We start from the raw sequence: 27,322 nt of genomic DNA, 5'->3' as shown, positions 1-27,322 counted from the left end.
TTCTTAGAGCTATTAGCACATCAGTTACCATTCTATAACATTGCACAAGGATCCCGCAAAAGGGAAAGTCTTTACACTAACGAAGAATTTGATTCAGAGAATTCTTTGGATCTTAATCCTGAATGTATGGTTTTCTATCTACCCTTAGCAATTATAGGATGTATAAGGGAATATATTTTAATTTTAAAATGTTAGTGGGTGTGCTTTACTATTTTCAAAACTTGTTACTTTGTTGTATTTGTTATTTTGTCTAAACATCTTTTAAGACTTTCTTCTCATATACTTAATTATAGTATGTGTTGGGTAACCTCCTCCTAATTTTCTCTCAAGCTATTTTCAGTATATTTGGGAGGAGAGAATTTCTACCTTTTTAACATGGTACCAATAGAACCATAATTGAAAGGTATAAATTGTCCACTAAAACCCATAGCCAAGAAATTTTTTACCTTCTATTTTGTGATTTCTTTGTATTTCTCTTTGGTTCCTTAAGAATAGTGCTGTTAAAAGGACAAATGTGATGTTATGATTAAGCATGTTTTTCTCTTTCTTTGGATATCAAAAGCACTAAATGTCTGACTGTAGAGGGACTCTGTGTAGGGACTTCTACTCATAGTATGTTTGTGTGGCTCTAAGACTTAATGGTAAATAGATAAGAGTGGAGTAAAGGGTTTCCTAAATAATTTTTTATACAATTTCTTAATATAGATGAGGAGTTAAAAGAACCTACATAGATGAAACAATATGGGATTGGGAGGGAGACAAACCATAAGTGACTCTTAATCTCACAAAACAAACTGAGGGTTGCTGGGGAGAGGGGGTTTGGGAGAAGGGGGTGGGATTATGGACATTGGGGAGGGTATATGCTTTGGTGAGTGCTGTGAAGTGTGTAAACCTGGTGATTCACAGACCTGTACCCCTGGGGATAAAAATATATGTTTATAAAAAATAAAAAATTAAAAAAAATAAATTACTTTTATTAATGATTTTAAACATAAAAAAAAGAACCTACATAGACAAAAAATTGTCTTTAGATTCTACCTTGTTCTGATAAACATAGTTTATTCAATTATGCTTGTATTAAGTACATACACTTTAAGAATAACTGTTTTGTGTCTGATTTTTATGTTTTGATGAGTCAGTCACTATACAGTCAGCGAATACCATATGGAAATGAAATGAAATACTTGAATGAAAGACGATATTGTTCCTAATGATTCTTCACATATTGCATTAGAGCCCAGTGTTCTTTTTCATCAGTGATTTGAAAGTTCAGCTATGACCTTTCAAAAAATAAAGATCTAGCCCTCACTGCGTGCCAAAAGTTATGCCAGATTTTTGGTCCAGATATGGTGATGTTTCTACCATTCAAATTGCTGACAGTGTAATAGAAGACCTAGATGTTTAAACAGGTAGTTCAATCAGATATGCTACTGATGAAGTTCTAGAACCTAGGTGAGGTTCGGTGGGCTGAGGTCCGGAGCCGATGACCAAGAAAGAATTCTTGAGACATCTTTGGTGCAAAATGGTGGTTTATTAAAGCACGGGGACAGTACCCGTGGGCAGGAAAAGCTGCTGCCCTGGGTTGTGAGGGATGGCAGGTTATGTACCCTGCGGTTGGGGGAAGGTGAGGGGAAGGGAGGTTTCAATGGAGTTTTTATATGTTAAAGAGGGCCTACAAGGTGCCTGGAGGAGGCCTTGCCCTTGTGGCTTCATCAATGTCGTCTTTAGGCCAGCCATTAACATCAAGATAGTTGGGAGATTCTTGGGGTGTTATGATCCTGCTATCATTTACATTCCCTTCTACCTCAGCCTCCTCCAGTTTCGTTTATGATGGGGAGGGAGACATTAGGTCTTGAGGAACTGAGAGTTATTTGCCTCTGGAAATTTGTGCTATTGATAAGGTAACCTCCCTGTTTGTAGATCTCCAGGACATTTGTAGAGCAAGAGAGATTCCTGTCTTGCAGGATTGTGATCTCTGCAAGTTAACTATTTGTTTATCATTTATGGCAGTCAGGGGTGCCTGAGGAATGCTACACACATTACGGAGGGGAGCGGGTGGAGAGGGGGGTGCAAGGCGCTAGCTTTTGCTTTGTTTTCAGCCAGCCTCGTGCTCCCTCATCACTACCTAATCCAACAGAGTTACTTAGTGACAGCAGTCAGAGGAGAGAGCCTAGATGAGGGCACTCATGAATTAAATGCCATTTACATTCAGGAAACTCCAAGTATTTGGACAAGGAAAAAGTGTGTTCTGAGTATCCATTGTTGTTCGAAAAGAAATACCCCAAATATAGTTGTGCAAAACAATAACCATTTGATTAAACTCATGGATTTTGTGAGCCTTGGAATCAGACAGGGCCCAGTGGAGATGGCTTGTCTCTGCTCACAGTGTTTGGCACCGGGAAGGGTGGAGTGGCTGAGGTGTCACAGACTCCTGGGGGGCGGAATAGGTGTGGAAGAATCCACTGCCAGGGTGACTTTTCAGTCCATGTGTCTGGCAGCTTAGCCAGAATAGCAACCACACAAGAGCTTCTCCAACATGGCAGTCACAAAAACGTGGTGCTTCTTACATGGTGACCTATTGGTTGATGGAGTGACAAGCCCACCCAGATTCAAGCAGAGGGTCAGTGGAATGAAGATTTTACCTCTTAATGAAAGGAATACCGAAAGGTGTATGACAGCTCTGTGTTTAAATTGCCACAGGGTATGATGACAGGTAAGACTAGAGACACGGGCGAAGGTCAGTAAATAGAGGCTTTGGTTGTTATGTCTAAGAGATCGGACTTATTTCCTGAACGTAAAGGGCGATTGTTTTGGAGATTTTTTTAGCAGAGGAAAGATGATGCCGTTTATAACTTAGGAGCATAACCATGGTGACAGGATAGAGGAAAGATGTGCTTTGGGGAGAGGAGTGGGAAGGGTACTGCAGCTAAAATGGTAGGAAAGTGAACAGAGTAATGTTAATAGGCACGAGTTTCTGACTAGGAAAATGAACTTGGGGACTGTTTGGAAGTAAGGGTGAAACATTTATTTTGGTTTTATTTTTTATTTATTTATTTTTTTTACTCGTTGGATAGTGATACTTTTCAGTAAGGAGAAAAATGATTCAATAGTGGAAACAGATGAAAAGAAGGAGGTGGAGGAAAAAAAATTCACCTTTGGGTTTCATGAATTTGATAATTTAATGGGAATTCTAGATAGTGGTGTCTAGTGTCTCTGGAGCCCAGAAGAGAGGTCAGGGCCAGAGATACAGACATGGGAAAGTTGTTTGACCCTGTTTTTTCTTTGTTTGTTTTGTTTTATTTTGTTTTTGTTTTAACTGAAACAGTAAAAGTGGAAGAGATTACTGAGGGAAAAAGTATAAAGCTGGGCAAAAAGGGAGGTCTCAGAGCAAAATTGTAGCAACCGAACTTACTGGTAAAGTGAACAAACAAGAGAATGTTCTTTTCATTTGTTTTATAATACATTCAGACTTACAGTAGCTAGTTCAATATCTTCTTCAAGGCAAATTGTTTTGGTGTTGTTTTGAGGAATGTCTCATTTTTTGAGACATTTTATCCTTGTCTTTCAAATTAGATGTAAAACTAGAGTACAAATCTAAAACAAGACACTGGTTGAAATAGTAAAATAAATATACTATATTTTATAAGCATATCAAATTGTATTTTCATCTAAGCAGTATATTATATAACAGAAACATTCAATAAATCTGTATTTGAGACACTTTTTGAATTATGTACATTGCTGAGAATTACAGGTTCTGAAAGTCTTATCCCACGCAAGCTGCTTTGGGAATGGTGTTTCATGGATGTCTTATTGGGACCTGTAGAGATTCATACTGTTGAGTTCAGGAAATGAGAAGAGTGTGTAGTATCCAGGGACATTGGAGGGAGAAGGAGACTCCATTAACTTTGCTTTCAATAAATCATGGTCCCAAGGTAATTATAAATCTAGAGACTGAGAACCAGAGTTGAAGCTCAACTACTGTACCGAGAGATCCATGCTTGTGGGATTTGGAGTAATCTAAAACAGAGTAACCTCAGAAGTGATAGGTGAGAACCAAAGATGTGTTGGGAAGACCAAGCACAAGAGAGCAGAGGAACTATAGGGATTGAGAAACGTAGGAAGTTATGTTGTATGAATTCATCAGAATATTTATAGAGCTTCCTGTGGGGGCTAGTTCATTCAGGGACTCTCAAATGTACATCTGAATTCCTCTGAATTTTCCTTTTAACTGTTATAATGCTTATGTAAACCAGACACTCTTCTAAGTGATTTACAGCTTAAACCCCATAAAAACCTTGAGGTAAACTGAGGGTTGCAGGGGATGGGGTGGGGAGGGATAGGGAGAGGGTGGTTGTGTTAGGGACCTTGGGGCAGGTATGTGCTATGGTGAATGCCATGAAGTGTGTAAGCCTGACGATTCACAGACCTGTACCCCGGGGGCAAATAATACATTATATGTTAATTAAAAAAGATGAAAAACAACAACAACAAAACTTTGAGGTAGGTAAAGTTACCATCCTTATTTAACAGTTGAGGAAATCGGGACAGAGAACAACAAAAGCGAAGCTGGTATTCAGGTAGAGCAAGCAGCCCGACTCTAAATTCTGTGCTACAAACCAATGTATTAGATTTTTACTACTGATATTTTAGTTTAATAATTCATGGAAGAGAAAGATTTGATTGTACCACTTGTACACACCTGCCTGATATTTTTATATTGCTCCTTTCAATGTTGCGGTAAATTCATTTTCCATTGAATATTAAATTACACTTTTAAGAAAGAAGTTTGAATTAGTGTACATGGTTTTAAGGGTTATACTTTCCATAGTGAAACAAGCCTGGCATGTATAAATCTAATTTTTCCAAATGGACTTTTTCTAGCATAATGCCAGTACATATAGGCAGTCAGTAAAAGTCTTTCATGATGAATTAATTTCCTGACTACATCAATAAATATGTGCTTATTAGAATAAATAGAACACAAAACTGAATCAAATTTCACAGTATCTTTACCAGTTTGCCACTTTGAAAACCTTAAGGATGTGAAGTCAATTTCTCATTTATTTATTCATTCAACATCCAAAAGTGTTTATGTACTTTATAAGAGAAACATTACAATAAGATCATAAAATGATCTTTACCTTAGCTGCACTGTAAAGGTGGGTTTACTCACCACAGAATATCCAGCTTCCAAGTATATCCTGTTACTTTATTCACTCTGTGGCCGTAACATAATCTAGAAGTCGAGTCTTGATTTTTTTTTCTCATCAGAAACTATACCAAGGATGTTCAGTCTCCTTTTCCTACTCTGCCTCTAGGTAACCATCCTGTGCCACTCAAGCCAGAGGCCCAGGAGCCATCCTAAATTCTTCCCTCTGCTTCAGTTCCTACAGCTACCATTATAACTCTTCTCATTTATCATTTACTTCTATATTCTCTACTTCTGTCTTCTTTCAGACCCTCACCAAATGGTGCCTGAATTATAGCAGCAATTTCCCATTTGGTCTCCTAAATGGGAAATTTGGTCTTACTAAATGTCCCTACCTCCTTCCTTCCCTAGTTCCTCCTTTATATATCTAAGAGAGGATCTCTTCAGTCTGAGAATTTATCATTTATTCTGCAGTCAAAAACTTTTGGTATTCCCTACTGCATCAGGACAAAGGTCCAATTGCCTAGCAAGTTGTTGTGGCTCTCCAGGTTCTTACCTGGGCAAACAATAGGTGTTAAAAGGATATTTGTAGAATGAATAAATAAGAAAAAAAAACGTTTTTAATTATCATAATAATTAAACACGAATTGAGACAATTCAAATACCCACTGTTTCAACTGAGATTTTTTCAGAAGAAACTTGGTAGTAGCTAATGAAAATAAGGAATGATAGATTGTGTGAAGCTGAGATATTATATTTTGTTGATTTTTAATGATTCATGTGTGCGTTATGTCTGGATCCAGTTTGATTTTTGAGGATAAAAACTAAGGAATGAGATTATATACTTTTACTTCTACATGGAAGTTCACTGCTAGAATAACTATAATAGAAGTAGAATCTTTTTTAAAAAATCCTGTACTGAGCCACTCAAGTCTTAATATTTTGATGAGATAATAAAGAAGAAATTCAAATAAGTTTTCATTCTCATTCTAATTCTTTTGATTAATAAGGATTGCTTGAATCCTGGCCATGGATTTTGAAGCTACCACAGGGCTTATGAGGAAAGAATTCTGTGATTGATTGATTAATCATCTGTGCAATGGACATGGGAGCCGTGGGCTATAATCATTGTGTCAGTTTCCTAGCCCCGATTAAATGTTGCTTAAAAATTCAAAAGAGAGTTAAAAATTCAAATTCAAAAGAGAGTTAAAAATTCAAAAAGAGTGTTTACTTGGAAGATTTTTGAGGAGAGTTGCTTAAATACTGTGAAAGTATCTTACTCTTTCAAATTGTCTTATTGCGTATTCTTGATTTCTTTATAAAATGATCTATTGAATGAAATTATTAATATTATCTGTCTGAATGCTAAAGAGTACCTTTTGAAGTAGATTTATTTAATATTAGAAGAGTTGCTATTTTATAACAGTATTGAAATAATAATAAGGACTTATTATGTCTTGGAGATATTCATAAATCCACAGGGCAATGAATTAATAGAAAAAGAAGCATTAAAATGCTGCAATTTGTTATCAATTTGCAATAAAAAACGATAGTATGGCAGAACATAGCAAAGATTGTATAGAATCTAACAGACCAAAGTTCAATTTAGAACTGTTATTTTTAAGATGTATAATGTATACAGATAAGTTAATATATAATATCTTTAGTTTCATCTTTCCAGTCAGGAACAGATGTCACCTTTGTAGCACTATTATAAGGAATAAATGAGAAAATAAATAAACTGCAGATCACTTAATAAAGACACAATGAAGATGAATGGTTTTTTTTTCTTCCTTTAATATACTTCTGATAAACCCTTTCTTAAAACAGTCCCCCTTGCTTAAAAGTTGGAGATATAATAAATCATTGTTTGATAATACTAGTTAGTAAATATAAATCAATTATTTAGTTACTGAACACATTATAAACCCATGAAAGGAGCTGAGAATGCCAAGTGGACATAACATAATTCCTGTCCTTGTAAATAAAACAATCTTCTCAGGATGCAGATATTTACATGATAAATTCCCATATTAACCTAATAATTAGAGGAGAATTAAGATTTGTGGACCAGGAGAGGACAAAATTAACTCTGGGAAACTTAAGAAATGCTTCAACAAGAAGACGAGATTTGAGCAGGATTTTGAACTAGCAGTAGGATTTTATAATGCAGAGAAGGGAAGGACTGGCATTTCAGATGAAGGAAACCTAATGTGAAAAGCCATGGACCCACAGGAACAGAGGCCGTAGGCAAGGAGCAGAGGTGTGGTGACAGTGGAGAACATGGAGTGGAAATACACTGAGTGGATGAGGCTGTAAGAGTCTGAGGGGATGTACTGAAATATTGTAAACCAAATCACAGGGCTTGGATTTTATCTTGTGGACAACATCGGTCAACAGCAATTTATTTCAAAGAAAGCAGTTGGCATTCATTTTTCCTTGGGAAAGTGCATTCTGTTGACTGAGAGGAATGATTTGATTTGTCTGGGAATAAAAATGGACTGAAAACAGTGAGACCAGTGAAGACGTATTATTAAAGTCTGTAAGAGAGATGACACAGAGGAAGTAAAACAGTAGGTAATGATCAAGACAACTCCGTATTGTTCAGTGGAGAAAATGGTGACAGTCAAGTTACGTAGCAAAGTTGGAGAGAGAGGATGGTTTGAAAGAAGGAAAATGAGTTGTTTTGAACGTTTTTGGAATATCTGGGAGAAATCTAGGTGATCTGGGTATAATGTTTAGGGATCTCAAGGTGATATTTAAGAAAGAGATTGAGTTTAGGATTGAGATTTGAGTATAGAATGTAGATCTGATATAGAAAGAATAGAGGGGTAGATCAGCTGTGGCCTAGGATTACAATTTTGAAAATACTCATGGTAACAGTACAACAATTAAGTGGGGGGGGTGGGAGTGAGTCAACAGTTATTTGGGAAGTAGGAGTAGCTGCAGAGGTAACTGTTGCATTAGAAAAGCTAAGTGAGATAAGGATTTCTAAAAGGATGATTCAATAGTATCCAGAGCCCCTAGAGCATAGATGATGAAGCATGACTCCTGAGATGTTTAGATTATGCTGTTTCACTTTAGAAACTACAAAGTTTTTTCCTCCAAGGTTGGATATTTGTGGGTATTCTGTAGAGCACAGCTTTCTCAATTTTATTATGCATCAGAATCCTGTTAAAATGCAGAGACTCCAGGATGAGACCTGAGATCCAGTACTTCTAAAAAGTTCCAGGTGATACCAGTTTTGTTGGTCTTTGGATAACACTTTGAATAGCAAGGTTCTGGCAATTGGTAAAACTGTGTAAATTAAAATTCAGGATATGTTTATATTGAGAAGTTTTTCTTTCCTTATAATAAGTGGATATTATAGTTCTACATGGGAGTTTGTGATAAAGGTCGATTAGAAAGTTCTGGTAGTTTGGATCTTTCTTTGTATTGAGCACCAGATGAGTTTCATTTTTAAAAATTCATTTGACTGTCTCTAGTCTCCTTTCTTGTCTTCCATTTTAGGGAAGTAAAAAAGCACTCTCTTAATATTTTACTTTATCAAATGAGCAGATCCTTTTTGATAGAACCCACAAGAAGTCTCAAAATATGCATTTCTTTTGTGCTTCTGTTTCTGATATTTTTTACCACCTGTTAGCTAGAAGGAGTCTCATTTGGCAATCTTTCCAGGGAAAAAATACGCTATCCTCAATCCAGATACTTTGAAAATTCCTAGTTTATTAGTGTTCTGATTCTATTTATCTTCCCTGTCTTGCCTCAGAGCTGTGTCTACATGTCTCTTGTGTCTGTTTTACCAATAAATTGCATGAGCTGTACCACCTCACCTACTCTGTGACTAGACTGTAAGTCTGAAATGTGGGATATAGTATTGCAAGCAAATATGGGGGAAAAATAGTGGTTTTCTACTGAGTGTGGAGACAGAGCCAGGTAGAAGATTAAGAAAAACAAAAGGACCCAGAGGCATTGTGGGAAGTGTTGTGGGCTTGATTTAGTGCAATAAAAAAGGAAATTGGAAGAGAACATAAATGTAAATGGATTTGTAGAGGTTGAATCAGAGTGACAACCTACTGACAATAATTAAAAGGAAAAAGAGAAGAGTCAACTACTGAGGTTTCATGCCCATTGGACTAAAGAAAATGATGATCCTGTGAATAGAAATCAAGAAATTAGAGGAAGGATCCGATTAAGACTAGGGGGTTAAAAGAAGGAAAATGGTGTTTAAAGTGGTGACTCTGAAAATCATAGAAGTGGACATCTTTTCCTCAGTTGATATTGGCAGTTGGGAGTGTGACTCACATATTAACACTTGTTTATAGTAGATTTTACTTAAAGTTGGAGGTAAAAAATGAATTGCTAAGCGAAAGAATGCATACAAGTGTTTGAGGAAAGAGGACCTATGAAAAATCATGCCTTAAAGAGCTCAATAAAGGAAAAGGACTCAGTGAAGGAAAGAGAAAATGAATAAGAATGATGGACAAATCAAGTGAGCTCACTGGTATTACCATCTATGAAAGAGAGATTCACAAAGGCAGAGGGAGGAATATGGGTCAGATAAAAGATGTTGGAGTATGGTGGAATTAATTAAAGTCCTGTGTTCTTCATGCAACAGTTTCGCTATTGCAAGGGAAGCAGAACAGAAGCCAAGTTTCAAAGGATTAAGTTATGAGAATTTGGCACAAAAATCTAGGCAGTGTGTAGAATATTGTTCTCTCATAATAAATTAGAAAACACACGTGGGCCATAAAACCAAACTGATTTTAGCAAGTCAGTTGACCTTTCTAGGTTTTCTTCCCCTACCCCACTTCTATCCTGGAAATTATTGAACTTCCTTAAAATCATGCAAGAAAATGCTATGAGATGGTTTCTGTTCCCTGAAAGAAAGTACATTATTTCATTGTCATTTCTCCAGCTAATATTTGTGTTCAATTTGTAGAATACAGGGTAAGGCACAGTAGTGAACCTTGAGGTAGGTCTCTTTCTCTGGATTGACAAAATAGATTGAGAAGTTCACACACAATAAATATTTCTTCACTTTGGGTGCTTGTATTTGAAATTTAGATTTTAAATTAATATCTCATTTCATTCAGACACTTTGGTTTTTTTTACATTATTCTCTGGTATCATTGTTAACTGAAGCAGTTGGGAGAATTTTCTCAGTGTCCAATGTAGTTAGGATACAGAATTTATTATATGCAAATAAATAATATATATCGAATGTGAGAAATAAGTGTTCTGAAAAGCTTCCTAGCTATGAGGATATATTCTTTTCTGTCCAGGCTCTTTTTAAGGGCCTTCGTGCTCCTTCAAATTCACCTGAAAAGTGATTCTCCACTTAGGCATCAATCCATGACCAATCGCAGGATATGTGAACATGTTTCACATCTAATTGGGTCTCACCGTATGCTTCAAAACACTAATTTCAGAACACTCAGGTAATTCAGGAATTAGTTTAAGTGCAAAATTTCATTTTTGTTTGTAAAATATTCGCTGCTCTTCGGAACTTGGTTTAAATAATGCTTTCTTTTGTGTCTTTGATCAAAGATTTTGATTTAAAAATTATTAAGAACTACAACTCAAGAATGCCCAGAAACTGTCATTAATAGTTGTTCAGTTGTTCAGTTGGAGAATTTGACTCCAATTTATTCCATTTAACTTTTACATAGTTCTTTCTTTAGAAAACCATCTTGTTTTGTTCGCTTCCTTAGAACTTTCTATCCAGGACTCGAGATCAAACAATACATTTGTCAGAAACTAAATATTTTAGTCATTTGGTTCTGGAAATAATATTCAAGTGAAAGCAGCAGATCTGAAGAGTTTACTAAAGAAAATAATGACCCTCATGCTCTTTCTGTTCATTTTAACCTCTTTGAGAAAGAGCTCGTTGTATTATGTAAAGTCAAACTTCAGCTTTCCTGAAATTTTTCCAGTTATTTACAAAGGTTGAATTTCTTTATGAAATGAAATCCTACTCAAAATAATATGAACACTATCACATGGCCATAATTTTAAAGTCAATGATGACACACTTAATTCCAAGGGGTGCCCTGCATTGTTTCATAGTGTGTTCATTTATCAAAGGTCACAGTATATATGTTGCATTATCATAATTTTCTAATTAATTTATCCTTTATACATGCTTATACATGTTCCAATCGCATTTCATTAACTCATAGTTTTCTTGTAATGTTGTGCTTTCTTTCCATGTTCAAAGAATCTCTTTAATTCAATTTCTCTGTTTCTCCTCATACAGTCTGGCAGCCAGATATGCAACTCAGTCTAATCACAGTGGAATTGCAACCAGTCAAAAAAAGCCTACTAGGTCAGTTAATATCTCTAATTTATTGCTTGTTAGTGATGATAAAGTAACTGCCCAGTGATATTTTGTCCTATCATACTAAATTTTTTTCATAAATTACATACTTCTGGATGAAAAGTTTAGAAGAATGAATTCCTCCAAGTGGATTTCCATATGCATTCTCCGGGATGAGCATGTCTGTGTTAGATCATTAAATGGGTTCTGACTTCTTCTGTTTTAGTTTTGTTATATATACTGTTATGACTGGGCTGAAGTCTAGCTTCTAGGCTTAGAGAAAGTCAGGGAAAACATGACTTTGAAGGCCCCATTCCTTCCAGGTTACAGAATCTGGAAGTTACATGACAAGAATGTAATTGTTTTTGGAGATGGGCATACATTAATTACTGCACATTTCGAGGCAGAATTGAGAAATACTGACAGTTTTTTGTGGGAAGGTTAGCACCAGGTCACCAAGTTAACCTGGATTGTTCCTTTATGTATAATAGTATAAAGTTTTGCTTCTTTATGACATACATACTTTAAAGACAGTCTGTTATAGGAAATGACTGTATGATGTACTGTTTGGAAAATACTGATAGATAAATGTATATTGAAAGTGTATGATTTATTAAAAAATAATGTTAAGTTGCCGAAGGCATGATGGTACAGCTGAGGAAAGCCACAGCATATGTGTTTTGCACCCTTGATTATTATGTGATTATATGTGACATCTCCCTCACTGGTGGCTTCCTAATCACTGCTCTGATAATGTATCATATTATGCAATGTTTGACCACAGGGACTGCTTATGATGCCTTGACGTGAGGTATGTGCTTTTTCTCTTGCCTTGGTTTTCTAAGTTATGTTCATTTCCATAGTAATTAAAATGATTCTGGAGAGAAAAATTTAAAGGGCATTTAATTTAAAGTAGGAAAAATGATATAAATTCAAATGTGCAAAAAAACAGTGACCTGCCTTGTACAGTTTTTTATTACTACTTCTAAGACTCATGCATATAAAATATATTTTAAGTACATTAATTTAATAGAACATTTCTCTCTCTCTCTCTCTCTCTCTCTCTCTGTCTTTTGTTGGCTTCATTCTCATTTCTCTTTTTATTACTTTGATGAATGATCTGGAGCTCTGGCTGCCTGTCAAATTAGGGTAATGAGAAGAGCAAATGGATTTTTTAATTTGTTTTAATTTGTTCTTCTGAGAACTAAAGATCACTTGCCTTCATGGGTCACAATAAAGATTAAAATGCACTTTAATTGCTTTCTAGAAACAGGTCAAGTTTCATTGCAAGCAGGGCAAGTTCTGTGACAAAATTTGTTTATACGTGTGAGTTTGGAATGAACTTTCTAAGTCTGTAGCTGTGTCTGCAGAGATAGTTCTTGGATTTATTATGAGTGGGGCATTTGGCCAAATTAATTAATTGAGTCCTTTTTCAGAGTGCAGTCATTGGTACTCAAAATTCCTGGTGTCTGTGGTTTTGTGCTATACTTACATACCCTGTAGATCCATCTGAGTAAAAGTTAAATGCTGGAATCATTTGGAAAAGTTTCCGATCTTGTACATGGCACAGCTTCTAATTGGCAAAATAGCTGAAGGAACTATTTATTAGCCATATGTATTTAAACTCCAGAATACAGTCAACATTTTGAAACTATTAACTATTCCAAGAAAGCAACACTTCTGTTTTTAAGTTGGAATTTTTGTTTTCCTGATGTTCATTCCCTGTTGCAATACCTGTTACTATTTTAAAAAATAACTATGAGTGTTAAAAGTTTGATTTCCTAATAATTTATGGAAATAATATATTAATTATGAAGGTGAGTTAAAATATGAAAATAGTAACAACTGATCTTGAAATTGTGATATATTGGGCACAAATATATCAGATATAAACGCTCTGTCATTTTAAAAACTTAGTATAGAGAACAGTAAAAATTTCTGTGCTTCATTTATAAGGCCTGGAGTTTCATTTCTTTTAAAATAGAAATTATCTGAGCAGTACACAGTGACATTCACATGGTGGCAGCAAATGCTAGCAAAGAGGCTGACATCCTTTAGTACCATGTTGTTAAATATGAATTAGAAGGCCAATATTTGTTCTTAATTACTAGTTCTTAATTTATCCAGATTACTTACTGTACATATATAATATGTTAACAGGGCAGAGTAAAATACAGTGATTGTATATTGTAGGCACAATTCATGAATAATTGATACTTGAAATTTCAAGATGGAAACTGCTTAAACAGTGACGGAAATGATCCACACTGATACTTAATTTTAGTCTCCATAGAATAACTGCAGATCACAACCTAAGGTCAAACTTCCCCTAATTTTAACACAGTTTGCCTATTATTTCCTCTCGTCCTGTCTTTCATCCCCAAAGACTAGCTGAAGTCACTGTCCCTGTAGGTGTATTTTACATTGCCATTCTGTTAACAGAGATTCTCTGCTTCTGAGACCTGCATCCTTTCTTGTCATATCACCTTTGTGATCAGCTGGCCACACTTGTAAGATAATTAGCTAATGTCTAGGTGCTTATTTCTGGCAAAATGATTAAAGAAAAAAAATTTTTTTGAGGCAGACCTGTAAAATACAAATTAACTCATGACTTTGGTCTCTGCATCATGCTTGAATCGGAATAGCTTACTATCTTAGATATGCAATAAGCATTTGCTATTAGCAATTTGTTCAGTAACTTTTTTCATCAAGTTGACTTAGGAAACAGCTATCTAAGAGAAAAACAAATGTCCCGTACATCAATAAGAATCACTTAACAACAAATGCAAATAGGTGATTAACACCTCGAGAACACAATACATTTGTGTTATTTCCCTTGCTTTTCATGTAATTGTTATAGTATTTTTAAGTCAAAGTGCCATTCCTCAGAGGTGTTGTAAGTATGACTTTTTTAGTTAAAGGTTATTTTATTTCTAATTGCTCTACATTCTTAGTATCATTTGAGGGCATGTTTATTGAAAAGTGAAATAAGATTTCTCTGAAGATTCTTAATTCTTGTGTTTAGCTTATTTATCACTTAAACCACCATTTTCTACTAAACAGATTTTAGAACATTGTATGTTGTGCTTTTTCCACTAAGTCTTCCCTGATCAGAACCGCTTACCCCTTATCTTTTTGTAATATACAAAAATGATGTAATTTTTCTTATATTATTTCAGGCTTCCAGGTCCCTCTAGGGTGCCAACTGCAGGCAGCAACAGCAAAGTCCAGGGAGCCTCTAATTTAAATAGAAGAAGTCAGAGCTTTAACAGCATTGACAAAAACAAGCCTCCAAATTATGCAAATGGCAATGAAAAAGGTAAGTGTTGGCCTGTTACATCATTATGGCACAAGTCTAACGTATTGGTCTTGTAAATTACATGCTAAGTCCAATATTTGAACAGTGTTAATGCCTTTTGGAATGGAGTTGTTATCAGTGTGGTTTCATGTTTTTAACTGCCCCCTCCTGAATTCCAGTTTTCTTCAGGGCTTTTTTTATCTGAAGAATATTTTAAGAGAGTAAACTCATTTATTGTAAAGTGGCTAATTATAAACCTGAGTGTAAAATCTATTTCCCCAAAACATTTCCTCCTGGTTGCATATGAATAGCATTTTCTTTTATCTTTTTATGTTTTAGGACCAATTATTATAAAATCATAAATCTGTATTAGGTTTGTTTGAGTCTTTAGCTTCAGTTGACATAAATGCCCTAAGTGTTCTGGGAATCAAAACTTGAGTTGTAATTGGGATGGGTATTTAATCTTTGATAGGAGCAGGACACAGAAATAATGTGATCTTTGTTTTCTCTAAAGAGACAAATTATCCATGTTTGTTTTATTTTCTCGATTAGAGTACAGGATAGAAATACCAGATCACAAAATCATTAGGAAAAAAAGACACTTAGTAAAAATCTGTGTTAAAGGCAAATTATATTTTAACCAGATGATACACAATTCTCTGTGTTGTGCACAGTGTACATTTAATGAGTGGCTTGCTTGATACATTACACTGTGGAGCATGGGTTCATGTAAGAGACTGTGCATTTCACATCTAAACCATAAGAAAATCAAGAACCTATACTCTCGTAGGCACAGTGACTGTGTGAAGGACTAAGGCCTGTGGCTGGCTTTTGAGGTAGTTTCTTCAACTTCAAAGAACTTTAACTTCTCTTTATAGTATTTAACTTTATGCAACAAACAAAACAAGAAGTTCAAAAGTAACGAACATGCTTAGTTAGTAGAATAGCTGGCAAATTCAACCAGGTAGGAACTTTTTTGCTCAAATTAGATCATTTCAAATTGTTTCATACAGATGATGTGATCTAACAACCTTCTCTAATTTAGACATGAATTGACCAGATAATCTATGAATCAGACACTTTAGTCAAAGTTTCTCTTGCTTTAAAACAGAATTGGACAGAACATAAATCTCTGAAGGCGAGGCAGTGTCTTGATCCCTAGAATATTCTCTGTTCTTGAGTGGAGTGGGAGGAAAAGAAAATAATGTATAATTGGAAGTCAGGAGTTTTTCTTTGAAATTAAAATAACACCTCTGATTTAGAAACCTAAGAAATTTTACTGGACACTTATACTTTTCCTAAGGGAAAGGGAGACAACACTTACAAAAACTTTCTTCTTTGGTTTGTGACTTTCCTAGGAAGTGTCATACAAAGTCTGTATGTGCTATGAAAGTCTAAAGGAAAGTTCATTTAGACATACTATGTGTTGGATGGACTGTTCATATACCCAGTTTAAATGCAGGATTCTACAATTATGTAATATTTTTGCAAGAACTACTAATAACATTGGCAAAGAGATTTAGAAATGCTTTAGATAATCTAACACTTTGGTTTCATAATGTATCGAAATTTTTGGTCATGTGAAAAGTTTTTCTGTATTTCTGGTGTCTAAAAGTAAAAACCTAAAGGTAGACAAGGATTTCTATTTTTTCATAGCCATTCAACCTCTCTTATGAACAAAATTAAGAAGTAGTAATCTTTACAATACCCACAAGGTGGAGACAGACAACATACATTATAACGTTTTTGATTCAAAAAAGCAGATTTCCTTAGGTCCACATCTACAGCAAAATACCAGGGTTTTCCTTACTTTTAATTCCCAAATAACTAAAAATTCAATAGAATTGAAATATTTATAATATGTCCAATATAGACATCAAGTGTCTGAAAACTGCCGATAAGAACTGAAGCATAAACTGCATCCTATGACTGTTACATGGCATTTTCTATTAACGTGGAGTTACAACTTTAGCAATACAACCAATATCAATGTTTCTAAATTACCATGCTATTTTGTATTTCTAAAATATTATCTTGGCACCTGGGTGGCTCAGGTGGTTAAGCATCTGGCTCCTGATTTCGGCTCAGGTCATGATCTCAGAGTCGTGAGATGGTATGTCACATCAGGCTCCACACTCAAGGTGGAGTCTGCTTGAGATTTTCTCTCTCTACCTCTCCCTCTGTCCTTTTTGCCACATGTGCACACACACTCTCTCCCTCTCTCTTAAATAAATAAATAAATAAATAATCTTTTTAAAAAATTATCTTAAATTATAAGAGCAAACAAAACAATAATAAACATCACACACAAAACAATTTATAATTTACTCTTTAGCCTAATAGAATGGTCTTTTTGGATAGGAATGTTTTATTAATCTTTTTGACATGGATATTTATAGTGGTAGCACAATCTATATAAAAATAGAAGATTCTTCTACTGACAAGCTGATCTCTGTCACAGACTGGCCTGCGTACATATCCTAGATATGATCAAGTAAGGTGAAAACTAAGTCAAAGTTTTCATATGTCACACTATTATAATGACAGAATTCAGAAAGTACTAACTTGAGTATTCTAATCAATTGCTATTCCTTTTTTAGTTATTAGAAAGTATAACATATAAATTTAACGAATTAAGATGTTTTACTTGAGGGATTAACCATGTTGTCTGCAGTGTGTTCCCCGAATGCTTCTACGTGGAAATATACTTTCTACTTTCTTTAACAAGTCTTGGGTGATGTGTTATATGAACCACTTGAAGAATCTCTAGAACGTGTGATAGGAAATAAAGATTTATTCACAATTAAAACAGTTTCATTTCCCTATTAAAAAACATACTGTTGAAAGTACAGTAGCTTTATACCTGTATAGCATTGTAAAACTAAATTATTTTCAAGTTGTGTGACTGATGAAAGGAAATAGAGAAATCACAAACTACCACTTCGAAAAAATCCATCTAATATCCTCGTGTTACTAATACAATTCAAGAACTAGGGTGTTCATTTCACCCTTTTACCAAATGAGTTCTAATATCAGTGAATGGAACCATAGCTGCTTCTTTGCAGAAAAGGCCGAAAAGAAACGTTGTTACAGTCAGAGGCCATGGGGTGGCACCCTTCTGCTGAAATGGAATGTCGGAACAGATTTTTTTTTTTTTTTTTTTCACAAGAAATGGTGATGTGAGGATTTCGCTGTTTGTGGAGAATTTATTCTGAGAGTCTCCCGTTTCTTCTCTCGGTGACCTGCCATTCAGATACTGACAACGAGTAATATGTTCTGATGCCAGCATTTATCAGTTTGCCTATATATTATGGGCAAGATGTATGCTTTAAAGAAAAATTAAATATGTGTTCCCTGGAAATCAGGGATCACGTGAAAAGAGTGCCCTGGTTCATTTATATCTACACTTTCCATGTTTGAAGCAGCTTATCCTAAGAAATCATTCTTGTTGTACAAAATTTGGGTATTAAATATTTTAAAAAGCTACACAGTTTCATATTATTAGGAATGTAAATATCACTAGATTTACTTGGAATTCAGTATCTGAATTATGCTCGGTAAACACTTGTTGCTTGACAGAGTTTGTAGCGGAGAGTTGTTTTTTATGTTGCTAAGAAACGTGCCACGGTACTGGAGGGCATTTTGCCATCTTTTGATTGTTTCTTCCAAGTGATTCTTACATTGTACCTGTACATCTACTAGAGAGATGTCCTTTCTGTTCTCCTGGGTCCTAAGAAAGTGTCTTCTGCTATGGAAGGTTCACTTTCCTTTACACTCAACATAGATTGAAAAGGATTGATACTGAGAATTTGACAACATCGCTGTTAAAATTTTAAAACTATAAGTTTAATATGAATGTCGCATTAGTCATGGAACTTTGACTGCTAAAATGTAGCTTTCTGATTCTTAATTACCTTCTTTTTTATTGCTATTGTTGTTAATTGCTCTGAAATTACTGTAGTATCAAAGAACTAAACTGTTTATTTTCTTTTTGAGGCAAAGCAAATATATTTTACTTACTATATTGCTTTATTTCCTTGAGACTTAAAAAGCCTAAAATAAATGTCAAATGAAAATTATAGGCTAAAATTAGGGATTTTCATTAGATAATGTAAGTAAGTATGTATGTTAGTTGATACAATTAAAGAGACCTGAAAGTAAACTGAGGGTTTCTGGGGGTGGGGGATAGGGTGACTGGGTTATGGACATTGGGAAGGGTATGTGTTACGGTGAGTGCTGTGAATTGTGTAAGCGTGATAATTCACAGACCTGTACCCCTTGGGCAAATAATACATTATATGTTAATAATTTTAAAAAAGAGAGACGAGAATATATGTTGTTTGCTTATGTATAAATGCTTACATGTTGAGGTGTGCACGAATTATACATGCCTGTACATAAATTACATATTTTTTTCCAAAAACTGGCTGGTGAGTGAAAGCTTCCCTAAATTTCACAATGCTCCACAAAGTGGCACTGTAACATTGCATGAGCAGAACGGACAGCTCCTCTAGGCTCCCTGTAATCCCATTCCGTGTTTCTGTTAGGTCATCCTAAAGTTGACAATTGAGACATTGCACGAGTAGTCATTCATGGAAGGCCATGTGCTCAGGGGAACAAGGGCCCAGTTGGTAACAAGACATATTCGGATTTGAATGCTACATCTTTTTAAATTAAAAAAAAAATTAATCCTTTAAGTGGTTCAAATGTATTTTGATGTGTTCTTGTGAAATGAGAATCTAAGGTGACTAATTGCCATGGTCACATCAATAAATCATTTCCTTCCTTTCACAATGACCTGTGATACTGAAGTTTCCCTGTGTTTAGCAGGGATCAGAGATAACAGGGAGTACAGTGTCCCCTACACAGTGAATGCTTGAAAATACATGGTGCTATTGTCATCATTTTTGTTACTTGGTGTATTGTTATTCTTTTGTTACTTTTCTAAGTTGAAAGCTGGTTTGCTTGCCTCCAAGCACCATACTATTCAGCAAGAAAGAAGAGGTAAATAGGTTGAAGCCCTTTGCTGCGTCCTTTCTCAGACTAATGGCACTGTTGGCAACATGGCACTAAACTCTAAAGCTAGCTAACATTCCACAGAGAAATGTCCTTATCTAAACTTTCCATAAACCTGTTGTGACTATTAACTTTGTCCATGTGTATTAATTTTACTAGAACTAGATTGGCATTTTTTCCAGGTCATCAACTGTGTGTGTGTGTGTGTGTGTGTGTGTGTGTGTGTGATAAGATAACTAAAAATTAACTCTGTCAATTTATATATTTTCTAAGCATGAATTAAAATTTATTCCTATATCAACTCAGAAGGATGATGCAGGTAGGTTGCCCAAGGAGATAGTATATAAGGTACTAAGTAGAAAGGGTCTCCTATCATATTCTCCCCACTTGTATTTGGCTCATCGAGGAAGAGGGACACCGTGCTTCAAGGAATTACCCAAATAACTTCACTACTGTGACAAACATGTGGCTTTCTGGAGAGCCACACCAGCAGAATTTCTGGGTAGGCAGTGAACACATAGAAACAAGAGAGATTGAAAAGCCTCCAAAATTTAGAGTCAGAAAAACCTGAGCTCCCATTTTGATTTTCTCTTTTCTAAGTTTTTTATTATATGTGTGAATTGGAACAAGTTGCTTTTGCTTTTTAAGCTTCAGTTTTTCCATTTATAATAAGAGACATCATAAGTATATTGCAGATTATTAAGGGTTTAAGTGAGATCCCTTGTATGAAGAGCTTTCAGTGTGATACTGTGGATCAAAGTGCTTGGGGAACAAGTAAGCAGTTGATAAACGATATTATTTGGTTGTAGCAGAGCTGATGATGGGGTATATGGAGGTGGAGGAAGAGGAGGAAGGAAAGGAGAATGAGTGGAAGAAAATTTCTCTTTAGGGTCTAGAGACCAGAAGGCAGGGCTGAAGGCAGAGACAGGCTCTGCAAATTCAAGGCAGATCCATTGCTAGGATGCCTTTAAAAATATGTGCATTAGATATCTGGGCATTTCCTCATACCTAGATAACAACTCATTCATAGTCAGAACCTGAGTTTTCAATATTCAGGAAAATACCTGTGAGACCGGGCTACTTAACATTGAACGTGGAAATCAGAGAGACTAGAATCTGTGGCAGTACCCACTTCCGAGGAGCTGGCTGGCTAGCTTTTCCTCTGCTGTTGTCATGCAAGCTTGACTGTGAGGAGTACAAGGAGACTCTTATTATTCCAATGCCTTTGTGATGTACAACAACTATGATTTGCCCTCTTAATGAGACCTGAAGCACCTCACTGTTGCTCAGTAAGACAGGCTGTGGACAGATTGAGAGTGGAGCTTCCAGAAGTAGTTTCTATGTGGGTACTCACCTGAGAATGCTTTTATACTGTTACTGTGACCATGGATGTGGTTTGGATGTGGATGTCATAATGTTGAGTCTCTCCTGACTCATTTCTGAGAGTAGTGGTGTTGAAATTCCTCTTCTGCACTTGAACTGTTGCGGCAGTCTATCTAGCTGATGGCTATACACTTCAGAAGCCTCCTGCCACATTCTCTTCCACCTTTTTCTCATTCCCATGAGAGCTCCCAGGCACACAGGGATAAGAGTCTCCTGACTTCTTAACCAAGTTGCGGATACAGAGAAGCTCCACACTAAATAGGTGGCCATCAGGAAAACCTGATGGGCTTCTTTTGTTTGAAGAGCCTGTTGCCACAAACTGTCAAGCATCCAGTGAATTCAGAACTGGATGAGGTTCTGAAAGTTCACAGGGCAAAGAATATTTATGCTGCACAGCCAGGGAACATTTAGAAATTCAGCCCAATTGGGTACTGTCATAAGAAACATTCTTGAGAGCTGATACTGTCAGCAGTTGCCAGGATTTCTGAGTCCATTCAACCTTTGTTATTCGAAACCTGGTTTGTGACCAGCAGCATCCTCTTCCTCTGGAGCTTGTTAGGAATGCAGAATCTCAGGGCCCACAGCAGATCTGCTGAATCACAATATGGTGTGTAGTCCATGGGCCCTCATGTCACTTACATGCATAGTAAACTTTGAGAACCTCTATTAAGTTGAACACGTAGGATGTCAGTCTGTGCACAATCATAATAGGCATGGTCTTTGCTTTAATGGAACCTACAGTATAGTACAAAACAGGCAATTTTACCAGAGTTATAATGGTTATAGGAGAGGAAATAATAAGCTATGGAAAAATGCAAATGAATCTAGACTTGATGCTGGGATGATCAGAAATGGGGGTGGGGATAATGCTTTCGGTTTCTTTTTTGGTTTTTGGTGGTGGTGGTTGTTACTGTTTTTTATGAAGGAAGTGAGGTCAAAGTTCAGACCTTACCAATAAATGGGAAATATTCTGAAGACATATTTGGTAGGCATTTCTTTTTTTTTTTTTTTTAAGATTTTATTTATTTATTTGACAGACAGAGATCACAAGTAGGCAGAGAGGCAGGCAGAGAGAGAGAGAGAGGAGGAGGCAGGCTCCCTGCTGAGCAGAGAACCTGAGGCGGGGCTTGATCCCAGGACCCTAGAATCATGACCCGAGCTGAAGGCAGAGACTTCAACCCACTGAGCCACCCAGGGGCCCCTGGTAGGCATTTCTAACTGCAGGTAGTCAGTGTGTTCATTCTGCTACTGCGAATGATTCAAATTATGATGAAATGTTACCAGTTTCTGGAAGGGATCTTAATGTGTAAGTGAAAAAAATTTAGAATTATCTGTATTTAAAAGAGATTGAAGTACCTGTATTTAAAAGAAATTGAAGTAAAAGATTAAAATCCATTAATAAAGAGTGAATGTATTTGAGACATTGGGTACTTTGAAGCTTGTTGGATTTGTTTTGAATTAGCCAAAACTGTTTTTCAGAACACCTTACTGTTTATGCACAAAACTAATGGATTTCTACAAATATTCTAGAAATGGACACAATTACAGAATTAACACGAATACTGAAAAAATCAATTTATCATCATAGGCTGTACACTTTGCATATACCATGTAAGCATTTTGACTTTTCAGTAAACTATTACATTTTCATGTAGAGTATGTATGTACAGTCTTACGCTAACTTTTGCCAGTTGAAATATGGAATTGTAGAAAAGCAAGGAGTATTAGAATTAAAGTTGTATATAATTTTTGTAAAAATTATTTTTATTAACATATAATATATAATTTGCTGCAGGGGTGCAGGTCTGTGAATTGTCAGGCTTACACACTTCTCAGCACTTACCATAGCACTTACCCTCCCAATGTCCATAATGCAACCACTCTCTCCCTACCCTTCCACCCACCAGCAACCCTCAGTTTATTTGTGAGATTAAGAGTGTCTTATGGTTTGTCTCCCTCCTGATCCCATCCTCTTTCATTTTTTCCTTCCCTTCCCCTCAGACCTCCTGCCCTGCCTCTCAAATTCCTCATATCAGAGAGATAATATGATAAATGTCTTTCTCTGATTCACTTATTTTGTTCAACACAATACCCTCTACTTCCATCCACGTCGTTGCAACTGGCAAGATTTCATTTCTTTTGATGGCTGCATAGTATTCCACTGGATAAAGAAGATGTGGTATATATATATATATATATATATATATATATATATATATATATATATTCTTTATCCATTCATCTGTTGATGGACATCTAGGTTCTTTCCATGTTTTGGCTATTGTGGATGTTGCTGCTATAAACATTCGGGTGTACATGCCCCTTTGGATCACTACATTTTTATCTTTAGGGTAAATACTCAGTAGTGCAATTGCTGAGTCATATTGTAGCTCTATTTTCAACTTTTTTTTTAAAATTTTTTATTTTTTATAAACATATATTTTTATCCCCAGGGGTACAGTTCAACTTTTTGAAGAACCTCCGTGCTGCTTTCCAGAGTGGCTACACCAGCTTTCATTACCACCAACAGTATAGGAGGGTTCTTCTTTATCTGCATCCTTGCCAACAGCTGTTGTTTCCTGACTTGTTAATTTTCGCCATTCTGACTGGTGTGAGGTGGTATCTCATTGTGGTTTTGATTTGTATTTCCTTGATGCAGGGTGATGTGGAGCACTTTTTCATGTGTCTTTTGGCCATCTGGATGTCTTCTTTGCAAAAATGTGTATTCATATCCTCACCCATTTCTTTCTTTCTTTTTCAATTTTTTTTAAAAGATTTTATTTATTTATTTGACAGAGAGAGAGAGATCACAAGTAGGCAGAGAGGCAGACAGGGAGAGAGGGAGAAGCAGGCTCCTTGCTGAGCAGAGTGCCTGATTTGGGGCTTGATCCCAGGACCCTGAGATCATGACCTGAGCCTAAGGCAGAGGCTTAACCCACTGAGCCACCCAGGTGCCCCCCCCCCCCCACATTTCTGGATTGGATTACTTGTTCTTTCGGTGTTGAGTTTGATAAGTTCTTTATAGATTTTGGTAACTAGCCCTTTATCTGTGATGTTATTTGCAAATATCCTCTCCAAATTCTGTCAGTTGTCTTTTGCTTTTGTTGACTGTTTCCTCTGCTGTGCAAGAGCTTCTGATCTTGATGAAGTCGCAATAGTTCATTTTTGCCCTTGCTTCCCTTGCCTTTGGGGATGTTTATAGGGAGAATTTCCTGCAGTTGAGGTTGAAGAGGTTGCTGCCTGTATTCCCCTCAAGGATTTTGATAGATTCCTGTCTCACATTGAGGTCTTTCATCCATTTTGTGTCTATTTTTGTATGTGGTATAAGGAAATGGTCCAGGTTCATTGTTCTTCATGTGGCTGTCCAATTTTCCCAACACCATTTGTTGAAGAGACTGTCTTTTTTCCATGGGACATTCATTCCTGCTTTGTCAAAGATTCGTTGACCATAGAGTTGAGTGTCTATTTCTGGGCTCTCTACTCTGTTCCATTGATCTGTGTGTCTGTTTTTGTGCCAGTATCATACTGTCTTAATGATGACAGCTTTGTAATAGAGCTTGAAATCTGGAATTGTGATGCCACTAACTTCGGCTTAATTTTTAAACATTTCTCTGACTACTTGGGGTCATTTCTGGTTCCATACAAATTTTAGGATTATTTGTTCCATTTCATTGAAAAAAACATTGATGGTATTTTGATAGGGATCACGTTAAATGTGTAGATTGTTTTAGGTAGCATAGACATTTTCACAATATTTGTTCTTTCAATCCATGAGCATGGAATGTTTTTCCATTTCTTTGTGTCTTCCTCCATTTCCTTCATGAGTACTTTATAGTTTTCTGAGTACAGATTCTTTGCCTCTTTGGTTAGGTTTATTACTAGGTATCTTATGGTTTTGGGTGCAATTGTAAATGGAATCGACTTCTTAATTTCTATTTCTTCTGTCTTGTTGTTGGTGTATAAAAATGCAGGTGATTTCTGTGCATTGGTTTTATATCCTGATACTTTACTGAATTTCTGTATGAGTTTTAGCAGTTTTGGAGTGCAGTCTTTTGGATTTTCCCACATAAAGTATCCTATCATCTGCAAAGAGTGATAGTTTGACTCCTTTGCTGATTTGGATGCCTTTAATTTCTTTTTGTTGTCTGATTGCTGAGGCTAGGACTTCTAGTACTATGTTGAATAGCAGTGGTGATAATGGACCTCTCTGCCATGTTCCCGACCTTAGCTTAAAAGCTCTCTGTTTTTCCCCATTGAGAATGATATTCTTCACATGCTTTTCATAGATGGCTTTGATGATGTTGAGGTATGTGCCCTCTATCCCTACACTGTGAAGAGTTTTGTTGAAGAAAGGATGCTGTACTTTGTCAAATGCTTTTTCAGCATCTATTGAGAGTATCATATGGTTCTTGTTCTTGCTTTTATTAATATATTGTATCCTATTGATTGATTTGTGGATGTTGAACCAACCTCGCAGCTCAGGAAGAAATTCCACTTGGCCATGGTGAATAATCCTTTTAGTGTACTGTTGGATCCTATTGGATAGTATTTGGGTGAGAATTTTCACATCTGTGTTCATCAAGGATATTGTTCTGTAATTTTTCTATTTGATGGGGTCTTTATCTGGTTTTGGGATCAAGGTAATGCTGGCCTCATAAAATGAGTTTGGAAGTTTTCCTTCCATTTGTATTTTTTGGAATAATTTCAGGAGAATAGGTATTAATTCTTCTTTGAATGTTTGGTAGAATTCCCCTGAGAAGCTGTCTGGCCCTGGGGTCTTTTTTATTTGGAGATTTTTGATGAATGCTTCCATCTCCTTACTGGTCATGGGTCTGTTCAGGTTTTCTGTTTCTTCTTGGTTCAGTTTTGGTAGTTTATAGGTTTCTAGGAATGCATCCATTTCTTCCGTATTGTCAAATGTGCTGGTGTATAGTTGCTCATAATATGTTCTTATAATTGTTTGTATTTCTTTAGTTTTGTTCATGTTCTCTCCTCTTTCATTCATAATTTTATTTATTTGGTCCCTTTCTCTCTTTTTTTTTTTTTTTTTTTTTTTTTATAAGTTTGGCCAGGGGCTTATCAATCTTATTAATTCTTTCAAAGAACCAGCTCCTAGATTTGTTGTTGTTTTTTTTTTTTTTCCTACTGTTCTTTTGGTTTCTATTTCATTGATTTCTGCTCTGATCTTTATGATTTCTCTTCTCCTGCTGGGTTTAGGCTTTCTTTGCTGTTCTTTCTCCAGCTCCTTTAGGTGTAGTGTTAGGTTGTGTACTTGAGAACTTTCTTATTTCTTGAGAAAGGCTTTTATCGTTATATAGTTTCCTCTCAGGGCCGCCTTCGCTGTTTCCCAAAGATTTTGAACAGTTGTTTTTCATTTTCATGAATTTTTTCAATTCTTTAATTTCCTGGTTGATGCATTCATTCTTTAGTAGGATGCTGTTTAGCTTCCATGCATTTAAGTTCTTTCCAACTTTCCTCTTGTAATTGAACTCTAGCTTCAGAGCATTGTGGTCTGAAAATATGCAGGGAATGATCCCAATCTTTTGGTACAAGTTGAGACCTGATCTGTGACCCAGGATGGGATCTATTCTGGAGAATGTTCCATATGCACTAAAGAAGAATGTGTATTCTGTTGCTTTGGCATGGAATGTTCTGAATATATCTGTGATGTCCATATGGTCCAGTGTGTCATTTAAGACCTATATTTCCTTGTTGATCTTTTGCTTGGATGATCTGTCCATTTCAGTGAGGTGGGTGTTAAAGTCCCCTACTATTACTGTATAATTATCAATGTGTTTCTTTGATTTTGTTGTTAATTGGTTTATATACTTATCTACTTCCATGTTAGGGGTATAGATATCTAAAATTGTTAGATCTTCTTGTTGGACAGACACTTTGAGTATGATATAGTGTCCTTCCTCCTCTCTTATTATAGTCTTTGACTTAAAATCTAATGTATCTGATATAAGGATTGCCACCTCAGCTTTCTTTTGATGTTCATTAGCATGGTAAATTGTTTTAAACCTCTTCACTTTCAATCTGGAGGTGTCTTTGGATCTAAAATGACTTTCTTGTAGACAACATAATGATGGATCTTGTTTTTGTTTTTTTGTTTTTCCATTCTGATACCCTGTGTCCTTTGAATGGGGCATTTAGC

General features: G+C 35.9%; 1 protein-coding gene across 3 annotated transcripts in view; it reads left to right on the top strand.

The window, feature by feature from the left end:
- Positions 1-27,322, top strand: part of NAV3 (neuron navigator 3) — a 383,583-nt gene that overhangs the window by 144,976 nt on the left and 211,285 nt on the right. For all 3 annotated transcript variants that reach the window (XM_032346929.1, XM_032346928.1, XM_032346927.1), the window contains exons 6-7: positions 11,409-11,477; positions 14,648-14,787. In XM_032346929.1, the coding sequence (XP_032202820.1) occupies positions 11,409-11,477; positions 14,648-14,787 (209 nt within the window). The remainder of the gene's footprint in view (positions 1-11,408; positions 11,478-14,647; positions 14,788-27,322) is intronic.

The sequence above is a fragment of the Mustela erminea genome, chromosome 6, assembly GCF_009829155.1.
Source record: "Mustela erminea isolate mMusErm1 chromosome 6, mMusErm1.Pri, whole genome shotgun sequence".
NCBI lineage: Eukaryota > Metazoa > Chordata > Mammalia > Carnivora > Mustelidae > Mustela > Mustela erminea.
Note: the sequence above shows the minus strand (reverse complement) of the source record. Positions and strands in the feature narration are given on the sequence as shown.